Source organism: Brachyhypopomus gauderio, chromosome 2, assembly GCF_052324685.1.
Source record: "Brachyhypopomus gauderio isolate BG-103 chromosome 2, BGAUD_0.2, whole genome shotgun sequence".
In the NCBI taxonomy this organism is placed as follows: Eukaryota; Metazoa; Chordata; class Actinopteri; order Gymnotiformes; family Hypopomidae; genus Brachyhypopomus; species Brachyhypopomus gauderio.
The window spans coordinates 12,393,055-12,412,321 of NC_135212.1; the positions used below are offsets into that span (position 1 = coordinate 12,393,055).

Below are 19,267 nucleotides of genomic sequence, written 5' to 3' on the forward strand. Positions count from 1 at the left end.
TTCTGTCACTAGCCTCGCGAGAACTGCCACCCAGACTACTGCAGATGACAGTTCTCGCGAGGCTAGTGACAGAATTCTGTTTAGAGCGACACATGAATGCTTTAATAAAAAAAAATTAAAACTCGCGGGTTTAGTGTCGACAGTGGGAGCAAACCTGGAACAACAAATCAGAGATGGATTTAACGAGAGAAGGCAGTCCTGCCTAAAAAGCTAAGCGTTCGTGTGAGTACCTTGACGAATGGGACAGGGAATTTACTTTCCTAAAGAGGAGCATGAAGGGGCATAGCTACTCCTTCTGTAAGATATGTAGCTGTGATTTTAGTGTCTCTCACGGGGGAAGGAACGATGTCCGTCAGCACGAACAATCTGCCAAACACAAACGCGAGATGTCCCCATTTGTAGCTAGAAATACCACTAGAAAATTAATTTTTTTAATTCATTTGTAGTTCAAAACATATTTGGGGTGTTTTTTCTTCACTTTTTGCCACTCCAAAGATGTTTTAGTTTCTCCTACAGCCTCGATTGCAGCTATATGCAAATAACTGATTATGCAAATTAGGCAATGACGTCATATACGAGAAATGTCCCGTATTTTTAAATACAAAACTTGACAGGTATGGTAGTAGTACACAGAGACTGTAGTACCCTTGTAGTATTACACAAAGACAGTTGTACCCTTGTAGTACCCCTGTAGTAGTACTCAGAGACTGTAGTACCATTGTAGTACCCTTGTAGTAGTACACAGAGACTGTAGTACCCTTGTCAGCTGGAGTGATCCAAGTGTTCTCTAGTGAGATCCCAAAGGCTTGACTTTAGATTCAGTTGATGAGTTGCCATCCACGAAGAGATGTCTGCACGGCTGTGATAACAGCACAAACTTGGGTGTTGGAGAGTAGAAAAGAGAAAATCAGATATCACCGGTATGGAAGTAGTATGAGAAACCATGTGAGGATGCTCTCACTAAGGGAATGGGTTTCGAAAAAGAACAGGAGACAACCAAGCACTGAGCCTTGTGGGACACCAATGGAGAGACTGTATGAAGCTAATGTGAACCCCCTCCATATCACCTGATACAATCAGACCTCAAAGTAAGCCATGATATCTATTTCATTAGCTTCCAGACTTTAAGCTAACTGATACTCTTAAGTCTATGTGATATTATCTGTTAGCAAAGCCAATAGAGGAAAAAGAATGGATAATCGAAGTCTCCTGCCCAACTGTCACAGCAAACATCAGGATATCGTAATTTTTTTTACCCATTCCATTAGCAGCAGGCTTAGCATCTGCACAATAATACCTGAGATGGCAAATTGTTCTGTAATATCATTGTATATCCTTTGTAGTGTGGATAAGCAGAACCTATCGAGAGAGGCAGTTGAACAGGCTTCAGATTGTTTGGCATAATGCATAGGCACACAAGCTCACAAGCTCTTCGAGGCAGGGATTAAAATCCTTTTGCACAAGCTTCATGTTTGCACTAGGATATAGGGGATTTCCAGAAGAGCTGGGTCTTTTGTTCCATATGGCAGTGTGCAAGTGATTGATCAGGTAGTGGCACCTTTTAAAAGGTTGTCTGACATTTGTTACCTCTGCAGGAGGCATAGTCAGGACTGCCGCACTATGTTTTCCTCAAGATTTTACCGAGTGGCAGTTTAATGGTGCATGTCGGATTGCTCTTTTTTTCCAGTGGCAGTAAGTATGAAGACTGATATGCTACCCATGCAGAGGATTGTAAAATCTCTAATTTTTCTGTCTTTCATTATTGGTAAGTAATTTTGTTTAGTTTTGTTGAAAACAGAAAATTTAATGAACTAACTGAATTAAATGAACTCTGAAAACCACACATAAACATCAAATAAATGCACAAATGTGTAAGCAATGAGTGAGAGTTTTACTGAATAAATAGCAAATTTTTTACTATAAATGTGAAGTGTAAACATTGCTTCTGTAATTATGAGAGTGGCTTCAGTTTGTTCTTATTTGTAATTCTGTTGTTTCACAGAATTACAGTCCACACCTGCCTGTCTCACTCGCCGATGTCTGGCTAACGAGCTTATGAACAAGACACTGATCAGTGCTCCCCAGTCTCAGGGGTGCCACATTGCTGTAAACCTCACTTCTGTCCAGTATGAAACTCTCTCTGTTGTAAGTATTAAAATATCACGTTTCCACCTGAGCATCACTAACCATTCTTGCATAAAGCATGTAAAAACTTCCATGTTCACCATAATTATGGCTTCTGCTCTTTCACCTTTTTCAAGGACACCAACAAAATGAAGTTCTCTAGCCGCATTAAAATTAACATGGTAAGTTCAGAGTAACTTCTCAAATCTAAACAGTTTCAGTAGTGGTCACACTGGTTATGACTGTTACTGTGAATCTATGAAGCAAATGACACATGAAGCATAAAGGTTCATTTGTTTGTTTTGGTTGTGAACCAGATTGTGTTTAATCCAGTTCAATCCATCATTCCTTGTTCTCAAATTTACATTAATAAATCAATATCATTAATATCAATATCAAAATCAATACCATTACATTAATAAATCAAATCAACAAACTGTTTAAATAAGATAGTAAATTGAGAGAAATTTAAATAAGATAAAAATTAAATAATTAAGACTTAAAGAAGATAATAAAAATGAAAATAAGAAAGTAAAATATAAACATATGCCATATTTTAGATACAAAGTTTCAGTACATTTAAAACAGTATCTAACCCAAGCCAAAAGCCTGGTCAAATAGTGTTGGACTCTTCTAATATCCTGTTTTGATACTTTTCATGTTTAAAAAAAATTCTTTATGAAAAATGTTTTATGATTCAGTCAAGTGTCGTATTACCATGTATACAAGGTATTATGACACTTAATTGAATAAAAAAACAAAGCAATTTATTCTATGACACTTGCTGAAATGTTAGAAGCATTATGTTTTTGCACCACCATCTGGTAGTCTGGAGGTATAAAAGACACAAAAACCCTGCTACTGCTGTTTGGTAGGAGTGGAAGGATCCTGACACCGCATGGTCAGACTCCCTGTATAAATTCAAAGAACTTGTACTGCCTGATAATAAAATATGGACCCCTGAACTCACCATTGATAATGCGTAAGTCTGATTCTGCTTTGCCATTGACTTCTGACTTTTCTGTGGTAAAGATTTTTATATATATTTTTTTACACTATGGACCATTGTAGTAATTATTTATGTAGGAAAAAGTTTAAAAATAGCAAAATTGTGTAATTATATGTGTCTAATTACATCATAACATAATATCGCATACTGACATCTCTTGGTTATTGTTACAGCTACTTAGATTCTGTCATCTTACATTTTGGTCCTTCCAAACTCTCTCCATATATATAGAATATATCTGACTGTGAAGCCTGTTTCTAACAATGTCGTGGTGAGATGTGACGGCACTGTTAGCTATGCCCTTCTCATCGAAGCCACGGTGGGGTGTAAAATCAACCTCCTCACCTATCCCTTTGCTCAAGGGACTTGCCCTGTGGCCCTCAATGGCTGGAACCAAAGCTGTAAGAGACTAACAGTTTCTTCAACTCACAGGAAACCTGATTATGGGGTTTATACGATTTACACAATTAAGATTCATTGGTCATACCCAATTTTGTAGTACTTTTTTCATGATATTGGTGATTCTGCATCAAAAAGTATTATTGTATTGAATCATAAATCTAAATAAGCTCTCGGTAAGATTGGTCTTGTCACACTGGTGTTGGTACAGTGTGTGAGCTGCAGGTCCTCTATGGGTCAGTAACCTTGGTGGGAGTCGATCAGGGAGAGTGGCAGACGCTGTCGGTGGAGCTCTGTGGGGTGCCTGATGGAAGCAACAGAAACTACCTCCGGGTAAAACCTCCAACTTTATTATCCCAAGCTTTGAACATTCATCATATTTGACCTGCTTCATGCGTCATCTTGAAAGTTATTAATAGGTTAAAGATGAAGAAGTGTATTTAGAGTTATGTGTGCTGAACTCCAAAAGCTAATAGAAAAGGTGCTGCCATACATTTTGACAGCAGTAAATTAAAAGACAAAAACTGTCACCATGCTAAAGGCCAGATATTAACTTGGCACCCATTAACCAAGTGAAAGAATGGTAGTAAATGTTCATAGAAAAAAATGGAAAATGTTACATTTTTTCTCTTTTTTTCAAATATACCATGACTGTTATATACCATGACAGGTCAATATGTCAACCAACCCGTTTAAAGCACTGGTGTCACTCATCCTGCCCAGTGCACTGATCATGGTGGCTGACCTGGTGAGCTTCGCTCTGCCATTGGACGGGGGCAAACGCAGCTCCTTCAAGATCACGCTGGTGCTCAGCTTCACCATGTTCCTCCTCATCCTCACCGACTATATTCCCGACAATGGTCCCTGCAGCCCCCTAATCCGTAAGCAGCTGCGCCACTGCACATCCACATGATCAAGGACATGTTTTTAATATGGCAATCACACACCAATTTAATATCTCAGTAAAAAATATTGCAATTTTGTATTGTGTTTGTGTATAATACATTTCATTGTAAGGTTAATATTTTTTTCAGAGAGCAATACGTGGTGTAAGCAAATTCTTAGCTCTACCTGTGATGTCTGTTCATTAGGTTATGACCTCTAGTGACTGTTAAGTGATCTGTGAACTCGTGTCTGTCTATTATTACATCTTGTCTGTTCCCTTGAATATGACCTCTTGCATGTGTTTGTTAGGGTATCATTTCTGCTTCTGCCTGTTTGTGCTGGTGCTGAGTATGCTCACATCCATGGTGTTTACAAAGCTGGCTACAGATGGCAGCCTTCGGCCATGCAAGCGTGTAAAGAAGAGCACACCAGGCAGGTTCAAAAGTCACAATCACACAGTTTCATTATGACATCATAAATACACACACCAGGCAGGATTGAATGTCATAACCACACACTGTTTCATTATGACATAAAAAAAAACACACTAGCAAGGTTCAAAGTCATAAGCACACAGCTTCATTATAACATCATCAATACACACTCCAAGCTGGTTCAAAAGTTATAATCAAACAATCTCATTATGACATCATGAATTTACACACCAGGCAGGTTCAAGTTCCCAACACTGTAACCACAATCGAACTATAACTGCAAAGTTATGATCTATTTGGGCAGAGTTTTAGTATGTATATTTAATGACCAGAGTTTCACTTTGTGGCTAATGACGAGAGATTCTGGAGTATCATTCTGTCTGACTCTAAACAAACTTTCTTTGTCCTCTTGTTTTTGGCTAGATCCAAAACTAAAGGCTGCAGTTCTAAAACCATCTCACCTGACTGCAGATGGGGATGCTTTGGAGAAGATTGTGAATTTTGTGGAAAACTTGAATGAGAACCAAAGGAAGATGCAGAAAAGGCAGAACTTTGCAAACTATCTGGATAAAATCTGTTTCTGGACATACTTGAGTATTGATATAATATATAGCATATGTGTAATTGTTTTCACCAAAGCAGATGTCTGTACAGTTAACAATTTGGATTTTTTGCAGTAATAATCAGTTCAATCTTTGAAGAATTGCTGAGCTATAAGCAATCATACACTATACTCACCACACCCCAAATGCCTATATGCATACCTGTCAAGTTTTGTATTTAAAAATACGGGACGTTCCCGGGGGGGGGGGGGGAACGAAAGTTGTTGAGCGGGGGGGGAGGGGGGAACGTAAAATGGACACAGATTAAGTGTTATATCGCCGGTGGATGGCGCCAGAGCTAGCGAACTAGTAACGTATTGAATCATATATGGGGATCTGATGTAAATAAACTGGATATTTTTTTTCGGCGTGGAATATCGGAAATACGGGACAAATACGGGACAAATAAAAATACGGGATGACGCCGGGACAGAGCAGTAAAATACGGGACTGTCCCGGCCAAAATGGGACACTTGACAGGTATGCTATATGTGCCTATATGCACCCAGATCTTTGTCTGAAACACTTGGAACATTTCAGTATTTTATTTAGTTTTACATAAAATTCTAAATATATATATTTATATTAAAATATAATATTAAATTAAATAATTTATATATTTTAAATAATAATTATAATATTAATTCATGTGTAAATATAAATATCTATTGCTTGAAAACACAAAGTAAGATCTTTCTGAGATTACCTGGTGGAGTAGGTGGTGTGTGGTAACACCAGGGCATGGGTTTGATTCTTAGGGACTGCATGTACCGCCATACTGATAAATATGTAAAACACCCTGTATGAAATCAGCATGTTCCTGTCTGTAAGAAATAAATGGTGTCCCTGACCTACACTTATCCATGAGGTTCATATGTCTTTACATTACAATTTAGAGCATGCATACAAAATCATTTGAGTTGGTGATTCAGAGAAAAGGTAATCCTCTGATCTTGAGTAGCCGCGACCTCGTAGGCTACTTAAGTACTTCTTAACTCGAACCTCACGTGCAGTACTACCTCAAAGACGACATAAGCCGCTAATTTCACTTTTAAAAACTCGCGCTGGTTCTAAGCACGGCATTAGCACATTTGCTAATATAAAACATGAAATTATGGAATTCATATTTATTGTGAATTTCATATTTATTGTGAAAAAGCAAAGCTACTAGCTTGAATGATGTCAGTATTTTCCTAGAATTAAATGTACTTTGGTTGTTTGAATTAGGGTGTCAGGGTTAGCTCCTCCCCCTGCTGTCAATCATGTTTGTTTTGTTTATGTTGTGGTTCTGTCATTAGTTGTCCCTCCTTGTATTTTGTAACCCTCCCTCTCATGATTGTAATCATGTGTTGCTCGTTTGATCTTGTCTATTTTGTTCCTCTTACAGCTTCATGTACTTTCGTGTTCGTGTGAGCTTCAGTATGTTCTTACGGTCTGTGTTTTTGTGTTCAGTATGTTCTCACGGTCTGTTTTTGTGTTCAGTATGTTCTTACGGTCTGTATTTTTGTGTTCAGTATGTTCTCACGGTCTGTGTTTTTGTGTTCAGTATGTTCTCACGATCTGTGTTTTTGTGTTCAGTATGTTCTTACGGTCTGTGTTTTTGTGTTCAGTATGTTCTTACGGTCTGTGTTTTTGTGTTCAGTACGTCTTTGTATCTCGTATATGTATTATGTACGAACTCTATCGGATTTGATCAGTGTTCTCAGCTTTTGTGTCCACCTTACTGCTCCCCGACGCCCTTGACGTTACACATGGTTTAGTATCACAACCCACTATGAAGGTCTTTTAGTTTATATCAGTGGTTCTCAAACTTTTTCTATCATTCCCCACCTCAGAAGAAGGGGACATTCCATGCCCCACATAAAATATAAATAGGAGTGGCGATCGTGATTTGTCGAGGGGGGGGGGGGGGGGTTGTTGAACGTAATTTGTTGACCGGGGGGGCGGTACAAATTCATTAAAGGGCCGAATCTAGCCCTGGTTCACACTGTTCTGCAGACATTTTAAAACCCCTCCTGCCTTCCTCATTTCCTCACTAAACCCCCTATATTTGTAGCTTAATTGAATTTTAAACACCAAATTTCATCTTGCATATTGTCATTCACCACAAAATGTGTGAATATATGAGTTTTCCCCTCTTCACTTGAATTTCTATAGCTTAAAACCCTCATGTCCTTATTTCCTGTTTATCCCCCGTGTCCACCGGGTCAAAAAGACCCGTCTTCACTAAACCCCCTATATTAGCAGCCTAATTGAATTTTCAACACCAAACTTCATCTTGCATATTGTCATTCACCACAAAATGTGTGAATACGTGAGTTTTCCCTCTTCACTTGAATTTCTATAGCTTAAAAAAAAATTTCCAAAAAATTGCATTTTTTTCATCCAAATTTCTTCTTTTTCTCTTTAATTATACAAAAATGTGAAATATAACATAACCATTCAACTAATTAGCACATGTAGGGCAGTATGCAAGTGCACAGCCTTTGCAGATATACTTCTTACACCTGCAGCACACAGTGTGTGTTTTACAGTCCTTCTTCTGAGGGCAGAACTGACATCTCTTCCTCTTCCTTGCCCTATCTGGGGGAGTGGCTGTGGTAGCTGGATCCTCAGGTTGATCAGCAGCTCCTGCACTCTTCAGCTCCAGCAGCTTTCACAACTGCTGCTGAGGCTTCTGCGCAGGGAACATGCTTCCTTCTTTCAATGAGTGGAGTTACAAGTGCCTTTCCAAGCTGCTCCAGGAACACCCTCCTCTTGTTCTGCTTACGAGACATCCATGTCAGGTTGATCTCTCTCCAAATCACAAAGGCATTGTAGGAGGAAACATCAATGATGTTGTGGAAGATGACCAGGGGCCAGCGGGCAGTCATTCTTCTGCAGCTATATGTTCCAATCACATTATCTCCTTACCTCCTTTGTTGCGGTTGTAGTCTAGGATGATGATTGGCTTTCTGTCTTCACGATTGCTAATGTCACCATCTGTGTGCAGTGTGCTCAAAAGAAATACATTCTTGTTTTTCTTTGGAAGGTAGGACACGAGTGGTGGTGGGCTTGAAGACAAACTTTGAGGAGAAGACCTTTCTCTCCTTTGATGCTAGCAGTGCAGGTGGGAGCTCAGGCTTGTTCTTTCTAACTGTACCAACCATGGTGATCTTCCTCTTCAGGAGCTGCTGTCCAAGTTCATAAGAGGTGAAGAAATTGTCAGATATCACATTGTGACCCCTCATTTTTTGAAAGTAAAGTCTCTCTTTCAGCTTCAGGGTTTCCTTCTTCTTCTGAAGATGATTCATCATGCTCTGGGTTGTATTCCTCCCCATCTTCTTTTTCGGATACATCCCCCACTTCCTCTTCTGAATCAGAGTTGTCTTGCTGGACAACTCAGAAAATCAGCTCTACAGTCTCTTCAACGCTATAACGCACACTCATGGCTTCAGTACTGTTAGAAATTCGATCTTCAGGAATCAGATCAGCATGTAACATCAAGTGGATTACGACCCATTCTACTGTAGTCTATTTGGGGTCCTGTTATCTGCAGCACCTTTATAACCTCTGGAAAGTCTGTGAGAACACCACCTGATTTGCCTTGTTTACGTCTGCTACTGATTGATCTGAGACACAACTAAACAATGTAACATTCTGTGGTTTACAAATAAATCTGTGACCTTGATTTCAACTCTATTTGCCTCAGGGGTCATTTTGACCCGAAGACCATCTTTGTACATTTTGTAGTACAGCTTACATGGAAATGTGAATAAAAGCAAAATTTCACTTTTTCTACTGTTGGGACCAATCTAGGCAAAGTCATAAAATTTCAAGTTAAAAAATAGCATTTTGTGGATTTTTTGGGGGTTTTTAGCACAGTGGCGGGTCATTTTGACCCGAGGAAGACAGGAGGCTTATGCAAAACGAACAGGCATTAAAACGACAGGCTTAAAAAGGTTCATTTCTTCCAATTGCTTGCGCCCCACCTGCAATACCCATGCGCCCCACACTTTGAGAAACGCTGGTTTAAATATCTTAGCAGAAATATATATTGTATTTTATTGTTCACAAGAAAATGATAATAACTTGGTAGATGAGATTATTTGTTGGTGTACAGATGTAATTCAGTAGTTTCAGCTGAATAAAATGCCTTTATCAATGTAGTAGTAGTATTATATTAGCAAATATTAAAAAATTGAATAAATAAATGTATTGTCTGCAAAGAAATTACTATATTTAGCCTAATAAATGTAACATGACAATCAATCAAATGGACTCCTTAATCTGGACCAACTGGGATAGTCCATGTGCTGGTGACAGCAGTTCATCTACTCTGAAAATACTTTCTTACTCCTGCTTTAAATAACCAGGAAAGAATGACTTTACCAGGCTGGCCTGGAAACACAAAAGCAAATGATGATCAAATCTTTGGCCAAAAGCACTGTCGCCTTACAACACGGGGTCTGGCTTTGATCCTGTTCTGTTTGGAGTTTGCATGTTCTCCCTGTACCTGTGTGGGTTTTCTCCAGGTACTCCGGTTTCCTCCCACAGACCAAAGACATGCGTGTCAGGTTGATTGGTCACTCTAAATTGCCTGTAGGTGTGAGTGTGGGCAGGTGTGTTGGCCGTGTGGTGGACTGACGACCTGCCCATGGTGTATATGCCTTCACCCGATGATTGACTCCAAGTCCCTCCCCCCCATAATTTAGACTTGCATTCATTCATTCAGTTTTACATTCACTCACCACTCAAATAAATAAGGAAATATAACAATCACTGAAATAAATCCTGTCCTGCATCTTTTTTTATCTCCTATACATTGTAGATTATTTTTTCAACTTCTTCAAGTATTTGTGTGAGTTCATCCTTGGAAAATCCCATTTGTGGTGTAGTTTGCCCTGCTCCTGTATCAGTATGCATGAAATGTTAATTATGTGCTCATTTATGTTTTACTTATTAATGCATTCCTTAATTATTTTCCTAATTATATTTATATGGTACAATAATGGGAAAAAATGTATGCAAATCAGTGTTTCAGTTTTTGACTAGCGGAGATTTGCAGAGGCGGAGTCATTAAAGACCTACTTAAAACTTGTTCATAAATTTGGAAACTAAGAAGGGTTTTGGGGAACACATGCAAAATTGGCGTTCTTAAAGTTACGTTGTTCTTAAGTTGTTTGTAAATCTCAAAGGTCATTCGATATCAGGAAACAAGAAATTAGAAAAAGAGCAAATTATGTATAAGCTGTCAAGATTTTGTTTTAGCTATTTTGTTGTAAATACACTATATTGCCAAAAGTATCCTCACCTTCCTTGACTCAATTCTTCTGAGAAGGCTGTCCACAAGGTTTATGAATTTTTGACCATTCTTCCAGAAGTCACATAGTGATGTTGGATGAGAAAGCCTGACTCTCCGCTCTAATTCCTCCCAAAGGTGTTCTATTGGGTTGAGGTCAGGACTCTGTACAGGCCAGTCAAGTTCATCCACACCTAACTCTATCATCCATATCTTTATGGACCTTGCTTTGTGCACTGGTGCACAGTCATGTTGGAAGAGGAAGGGGCCAGCTCCAAACTCTTACCACAAAGTTGGGAGCATTAAATTGTCCAAAATGTCTTGGTAAGCTGAAACATTCAGAGTTCCTTTCACTGGAACTGAGGGGCCAAGTCCAGCTCCTAAAAAACAACCCCACACCATAATCCCCCCTCCACCAAACTTTACACTTGACACAATGCAGTCAGACAAGTACCGTTCTCCTGGCAACCGCCAAACCCAGACTCGTCCATTAGATTGCCAAATGGAGAAGCATGATTTGTTACTCCAATGAACGCACCACCATTTCTCTAGAGTCCAGTGGCAATATAATACAGTTGTGATCAAATTTATTCAACCCCCAATGCTGCGAAGGGTTTTATGGAATTCAGTGCACATTTGTAATTGTGTTCATAATGAAATCTTACAAGGACTTGTTAAAGAACTAAATGCAACTAAGATAGCATCAATTTTTTTTGTCATAAAGTATTAAATGGCCTTTTTGTGATTTCTTCATTGACATAATTATTCAACCCCTTTACGACTACCACTCCTAAGAACAGAGGTTCATTCCAGTGTTTTCCATCAGGTATTGAAAACATCTGTGGATGTCAACGAGCAGCAATCAAGCATGATAAGCACCAATTAGGCAGATTTAAAAGGACTGTGATACTCAGCTCCTTCTAGACATCTACTGGTGTGTTTCCAAGCATGGTGAAGGCAAGAGAATGGTCCCAGAAGACAAGAGAAGAGGTTATTGCTCTTCACAAGAATGGCAATGGATATAAAAAGATTGCGAAGTTGTTAAATATTCCAAGAGACACTATCGGAAGTATCATTCGCAAGTTCAAGTTAAAGGGCACAGTGGAAACGTTACCTGGTCGTGGCAGAAAGAAGATCCTGACCGCGACTGCTGTGCGCTACCTGAAGCGTAATGTGGAGAAAAATCCCCGCGTGACTGCTAAGGAACTGAAAAAAGACCTGTCAGATGTGGGCACTGAAGTTTCAGCTCAGACAATAAGGCGCGCACTGCATAACGAAGACCTCCATGCCAGAACGCCCAGACGCACCCCCTTGCTGACTCCAAAGAACAAGAAAAGTCGACTGCAGTATGCCAAAAGTCATGTGGACAAGCCACAAAGGTTTTGGAACAGTGTACTGTGGTCAGATGAAACTAAATTAGAACTGTTTGGGACAATGGACCAGCGCTATGTTTGGAGAAGGAAGAACCAGGCTTATGAACAAAAGAACACCTTGCCTACTGTGAAGCATGGCGGGGGGTCAATTATGCTTTGGGGCTGTTTTGCTTCTAATGGTACAGGAAAGCTTCAACGTGTGCAGGGTACCATGAATTCCCTTCAGTACCAGGAGATCTTGGAGGAAAATGTGATGGAGTCAGTCACAAACCTGCGGCTTGGGAGACGTTGGACCTTCCAACAGGACAATGATCCGAAGCACACATCCAAGTCCACTAGAGCATGGTTGAACATGAAAGGCTGGAACATTCTAGAGTGGCCATCGCAATCACCAGACTTAAATCCAATTGAGAACCTCTGGTGGGACCTAAAGAAGGCAGTTGCAGTGCGCAAGCCTAAGAATGTGACTGAACTGGAGGCTTTTGCCCATGAAGAATGGGCTAAGATACCCATAGGTCGCTGCAAGACACTTGTGTCAAGCTATGCTTCACGCTTGAAAGCTGTCATAACTGGAAAAGGATGTTGTACTAAGTACTAAAAAATAATGTCACTAGGGGGTTGAATAAAACTGATAATGATGTGAGCACAGTAAAGACATTTGTGGTTATTCCATCATAAATATTATGTTATGTTTGTCTAATTTATAAGTGCCTCTTTGATATAATTGTAAATAAGATGACTGAAATGATCAAAATCAATGTCAAACTGGCCAAAACACTTTATTTCAGTGGGGGTTGAATAAATTTTATCACAACTGTATATCTCACAATATATAAGATCAAAGGTGACAACCTTATATAAATAACTCATCAATAACAAGACAAAAGCGAAACCAATCGTAAACCAGGAGATCAGCTAATTTGCACTGACTGACCACCATTCATCATAACCATCATAATAATGATCAAACTATAGGATGTTTTGCTCTGTGCTCTTTCAATAGTTGAATAATTAAAGCCCAAAGATCAATTCGTGAGAAGATGAAGACTGAATTGTCCTCAGATATGATTACTTATGATATGATTACAGATATGAAGCCTAGTCAAGCGTGACCCCTCTAAAGCTGAATAGAGGTAATTAACGCTTTTCTATTACCATGTGCTCAAACAATGAATGAATGCATGGATAGATTAAACACACGTTGGTCTTTGTTTGCACTCATATATGAGCTGTGTATTTTGTTCACTTTACGTCATGCAATCAGTTGATTTCAGAGCACACGATGGCGCTTTATTAAGAGCCCTGAGCTGAGAAGGTCCCGTAGGAGGTTCAGAAGAGCAGCTGAGAAGATCCTGTAGGAGGTTCAGAAGAGCAGCTGAGAAGCAAAGGCTCAATCACAAGCTATTGAAGATCAAAATCAGGCAGTTTCATATTCCTGGTGGAGGGTGTTGATTTTCTACATCAAACAGAAAAGAACAGCAAGTTCGTCAGGAGTGAAATCAGATGCAAACAAACTTTTCGAGAGAAAACTGATATGGCGTCTTCAGAGAGAATCCTGAAATATGTATGCATCTTTTCCTACTTACTTGGTAAGAAGTTTAGGTTGCTATCTAAATATTAAGGCATGCTGGTTACAGCTTAACATGCTCTAGTTGGCAAACTAATTCAACTAAGCAGGTAAACACTATTTACATTTTAATGACAATATACACTCTAATGAAATGAGTTGAAGCAAGAATGTTGGCAACATATATATATATATATATATATATATATATATATATATATATATATATATATATATATATATATAACTAACCGGTGCTGTGCTTTTGACAAAATGAAGATTTGCTTCTGATAGACGTAAAAAGGTTCTGTCACATACAGCAAAAGCTTTGGTGTTTTCATCTGCAGTGTTTATAATAATAATAAAGGTCACAAATAAATACTGCAGGAATTCATTCCATTCCATAGTTGTTACCATCCATCTGAACAAACCTTTTTTCATGTTTGCTTTGTTGCTACTGTTGTTTATTACTAAGTTATGCTGACTGAAGAGGCATCTAGGTAACTAAAATATTTTTTTAAATGACAAAACCTTTGTGGGAATGTTTGTTGGTCTTGTAGTGTTCTGGCCTGAGGTCGCGAGATCTCAGGAGACCTGTGTTTCACGGCGTTGCCTGGCCAACGAACTCATTAGCAAAGATCTGTTCAGTCCACCTCAGCCTCCATCATGCCGAGTCGATGTGAACCTCACGTCCATCCAGTATGAGACCCTGTCTGTGGTACATATCTACCCTTTAAACATGATTGTATCTCTTTTGCTGAGCATAGGTGATCATTATTAGGTGAAAGAAGTGAATGCGGTGCATAGCTATCCTGAAACTCTCCCACTCTTTCTTTTACTACAGGACACAAAAACCCTGCGTTTCACAAGTCGCATTGTGGTTCAAATGGTAAGGGCTGTTCAGGACCACACAGGTTTGAAGCATTCAAGACCAGATCCACAGATGCTGGACAAGGTGTTTCTGTGTTTAATAGGCATGGATTGATCCAGACCTGGCCTGGAAAGACAAGCCACAGTACAATTTTTCAGAACTGATGTTACCAGCTGATACAATCTGGACTCCTGACCTCACTGTTGACAACGCGTGAGTTACTTTGTTCTGGTACTGTTTTTCTTATTTTGGCTTTGATTATAAATATTAGGAAAGGCAATAGACACAAGAACAACAAAAATACATTCATTAAAACACCACTACAGCTTTAACGGTGGATATGCTTTAAAATTATTTCTAGACCATTTTTACAAAGAGTCCTTGCCTCAAACATTCCCATGAAGGTAAAAATTAGTTGAACAAAATTTAAATAAAAATGTCTAGAGCTGAATTAGTCTTCAAAATAAAGAATTGAGCTGAATTAGTCTAAAAAAATTGTTTGTTTGCATACTTATTTATGGATAATTTTGTGCTTTGTTGTATTGTATTAGGTGTAATGCTGCCCTGTGTGTGATTAATCTGCTGTTCCCTCCTGTGGGTGTAGAGTGGACACCGAGGTGAAGCCCGTCTCCACCGACATACTGGTGAAGCGGGACGGCACTGTGCTCCACGCCATTCAGCTGTACATCACGGTGGTGTGCGCACTCAACCTTTTCACCTACCCTTTTGTCCTGGACTCCTGCCCCGTGGCTCTGAATGGGTGGAGCGACAGTTGTATGTTGTAACGCTGGCCTGGATTCACTTTCCACGTTTATAGTTGTGTGTGTAGAAATGTACGGATTACTAATCTGGTCTTTCATATTTGTATGTCCAGCTTGTGGCCTGCAGTTCCAGTATGGAGACATATTACCTGTAGGCAAAAGTCGAGGGGAGTGGCAAACTATGTCTGTGGAGCTCCGCGCCAACGGACGAGACCAGAATCAAAACTACCTCTCTGTAAATGTGCAAGTTTATCATCATGAGTAAAAATACATGTGCCATTAAGGGAAATATGGAATACCATTTAGGAATCTCTGAGTTTGATGTGTGTCTTTTCACAGATTACATGACTTGGCTTCAATGTCTAGAAAGATGCCCTGCTGGGTATTGATATTTTGGAAAAGGAAGTTGCTAGAGGGTGTGTGTGTGTGTGTGTGTGTGTGTGTGTGTGTGTGTGTGTGTGTGTGTGTGTGGGCGTCTCCCTTACGGCTTGGGGCCGGCCTACTGTGACAGGAATGTGGGCTCTTCTTCAGGATTGTTCAAAATCACTGGCTCTGAGCTGCAGTATCTTCTGGGTCAAAAACCATAGTTACTGTTCTAAACTCTCTTGATGATCAGTACCAGTGTAAATTGCAGATCATTCCTGTTTGCAATACTCATAATATTAAAGTCCTATCAATCTGTTGCATTCAGTGCTTCAAATGCATCTCTTGAGCCCAATTTCTGAATTGCACCTTTTTCCTGCCTTGCCTCCCAGGTTACGATGTACACCAACCCATTCGATACTATAGTCACACTCCTCCTCCCCAGTATTCTCATCCTGATGGCTGACCTGGTGAGCTTCGCTCTGCCACTGGACGGGGGCAAACGCAGCTCCTTCAAGATCACGCTGGTGCTCAGCTTCACCATGTCCCTCCTCATCCTCACCGACAACCTGCCTGATACTGGCATCTGCAGCCCTATGATCCGTGAGTAGAGCAAGCCGGTGGAGATGCACACTGGGAAAGTTAACGGAGATGAGCAGATATGTATCTCAAGGGTGATCCAAAACGAAGATATTACCATTTCTAAGCGATGCCCACAACCAAATGAATATCTCATCTGTATTCACCAGGTTATCATTTTTGTTTCTGTCTGATTGTTCTGGTGGTGAGCCTGCTGACCTCCATGGTGCTGTCAAGACTGGCTGCAGATGGCAGCCTCCTTCTCTGCCCAGCACCACGGCGACATGCACCAGACCATGCTGAAGCCAAGGACAACCACGAAAAGGGTAGGATTCCTAAATCAAGAATTAGGAACTTATCACTCAAGTAGATTAGCACTATACCATGTTCTATACAATGTCTTACTGTAATAGTTCCACATTTTGTTAACTGACTATCCATCACTGAAATGCTCACAAAAGATACTTGTTGAACTGTTCTGGATTTGAATGAACTTACTCACATATCAGTGTGTTGAAGTGAGAGATTCTAACTTAACTCATTCATTCCTGAATGGTAAAAATGCCTCTGAGAATCAGTAAAAAATAAAAATAAAATAAAATAGAAATAAAATTCAAAATTCTTGGCAGTATTTGATGAATTTCACACTATTCCTGCACCCTGTTTGCTTTCTTTGAACAGAGCCAGGTGTGAATGGTGCTGTGTCAAAGGTTGGCGGAGTGCTTGTTGAAGACAGCTCAATGCGGGCCGTTGTGGCGTTTTTGAACAACATGGAGATGGAGCATAAGGAGACCAAGTGGAGGCTCAACTTTGCAAACCGTTTTGACAAAATCTGCTTCATGGTGTATCTATGCATCGATATTATTTATGTCATAGCTGTAATTGCTATCAGCAGAACTGACTTTTGTAAAGTTAATAATCTGGATTTCTGGAAATAATCCATTACTTTAAATTTAAGTGTAAATTGAACTCTTGGCATTCTTACTTAAGATGAGATTAGAAAGCTTACAACATGGGAGAAACAAAACACTTCAGTTAAAAACAATTGTTCAAAAGCATTTTTTATATACTGACAATCCACTCATTGTCAATCAAATTTCACAGACCTGTCACATATGGGTCACCTCATAATACCATCAGTGATGTCAATTGATACACAAATACTCAATTGATTTGTCAGACAAATGCCATCTGTCTCTGTCTCTGCCAACTACAGATCATCAACTAAACATTTGACACCAACAGGTCTCTCATGTATCTCCTATTAATATCTGCTGGCATAAATTCTACAATTGCCAGCTGTACGTTGGGTGCTGACTCTGAATCTTCATGTTGTATTGAGTGTGTTAACAGTATAATGAGTGCCAAAAAATTATTTTTAGTACCATTTGGTTCTTAGTACTGTCCAAATAAATTATTATAATCAACACTATATTCCTTGATGGCTCCCATTGTTTTATCTTCAGTTGAATGATAATGGTCAGTGTGCTGTAAATTGTACGTGTACTGATATCTCTGTGTAAATGTAAATGTACCTCTCAACCCCAAAGTAGTTGAACGGCATTTATTGCACCCACATTCAAACATATCCATAACTCTAACTTAAATTCCCATAACCTTAATTCTAACATTCTTAATCAATCATATTTAAACTCAAATAAGCCCATTTTCATTCAAAAGTCAAGTGCTCTCACCCCAGTTTCCTGCCTAAAATCTTGTGTTACTAAAGCCACATTAAGTCAGTAGTTAATTCATAGAAGTTTCAGAAGATGTTTCAATCATATTATTCATTCCACTGTGTTCATGAGATGTGTAGATCATCTCAGGTTTATTAAAACAATGCACTTTAACCCCACTGATACCAAAAAACATTTTACAAACTTTTACATGCACCCCCAAATATCCCTGGTTGCTGCCATAGCAAAATACCTGGCCCACTGAAAGTCTGAGGTATTAATTAGTACTAAGGTATTCAACAAAATGATCAGCAAGCCTTCTTTTTGTTTCTCCAATATACAGTAAAATTCATATCTTGCAAGCCATACAATATACAATAAACATTGTGAATGATGTGTGAAGACTAACTGATATTTTATGCTAGGTATTTTAGTGATCAGGTTAATAAACCCACATCTACAACATCTAGAGTGACTGTTGGCTTTATCACTATAGTCATTATCTGACTGGTCAGGAACCTCATTCTTGACGCTCACGGTACAGCCCCTGACCCCTCCCTCTGGGCGTGTCTACATGTGTCACGGTACAGCCCCTGACCCCTCCCTCTGGGCGTGTCTACATGTGTCATGATACAGCCTCTGACCCCTCCCTCTGGGCGTGTCTACATGTGTCATGATACAGCCCCTGACTCCTCCCTCTGGGCGTGTCTATGTGTCTGCATTCATCTGTATGGTCACATCTGTGTTTTGGGGTGTGTCTGTGTCATTCGAGTTATTCGTTGCACCTGTCTCTTGCATCATTATTGTTATGTGCTGCACATGTGTCTTGTTGTGGTCAGTCTATTTAAGGGCGTACTCACACTAGGCACGGTTTGCTCGTTCCGTGCTGGGGCCCGGTTATCCCCCCTCCCCACTCCCCCGCTGGCCTGCACTCACACTCGCTTCAGCAACCCGGCCCGAGCACGCTTACGTCATCACAACGCCGCTTTATTTGGAAAAAAAGCGCGCTCGCACAACACTATGGAGTTCACGATTCTCTTTTTATTGTATTTTTGGAGTGCAGAAACACGGTGCAAGCACAGATTTATCGATAATTTAACACAACGATTGTCTGCTAATCGCTTTGCCGCTATGACTGTTTAACGTGAGCGTCGCATCACTGATGTCATGTTTGAGTTCCAGCGAAATGAACCAATCAGACGAGGCACCAAGCGGGCCCGGGCACGGATAGCGCTCACACTAGAAGCGAACCGTGCCCGAGTCCACATGAATCGTGCCCTGGCCCACCTCTTCAAAGCGGGCCCGAGCACGGTTAACTGATCCGGGCCCGGGCACGGTTGCAG

The 19,267-nt window shown here is 39.9% G+C and overlaps 1 protein-coding gene across 1 annotated transcript; it reads left to right on the forward strand.

Moving 5' to 3' along the window:
- Positions 1-37: 37 nt before the first annotated feature.
- LOC143508642 (uncharacterized) lies at positions 38-17,606 on the forward strand. The gene is made up of 20 exons (XM_076997306.1): positions 38-1,765; positions 2,003-2,145; positions 2,262-2,306; positions 3,000-3,106; positions 3,365-3,534; positions 3,744-3,865; positions 4,203-4,413; positions 4,727-4,849; positions 5,275-5,527; positions 6,841-6,862; positions 7,000-7,030; positions 13,529-13,696; positions 14,235-14,392; positions 14,519-14,563; positions 14,649-14,758; positions 15,150-15,319; positions 15,420-15,541; positions 16,062-16,272; positions 16,419-16,574; positions 16,930-17,606. The coding sequence occupies exons 1-20, from the start codon at positions 1,663-1,665 to the stop codon at positions 17,184-17,186; spliced, it is 2,727 nt and encodes a 908-aa protein (XP_076853421.1). The 5' UTR covers positions 38-1,662; the 3' UTR covers positions 17,187-17,606.
- The last annotated feature ends 1,661 nt before the right edge of the window (positions 17,607-19,267 follow it).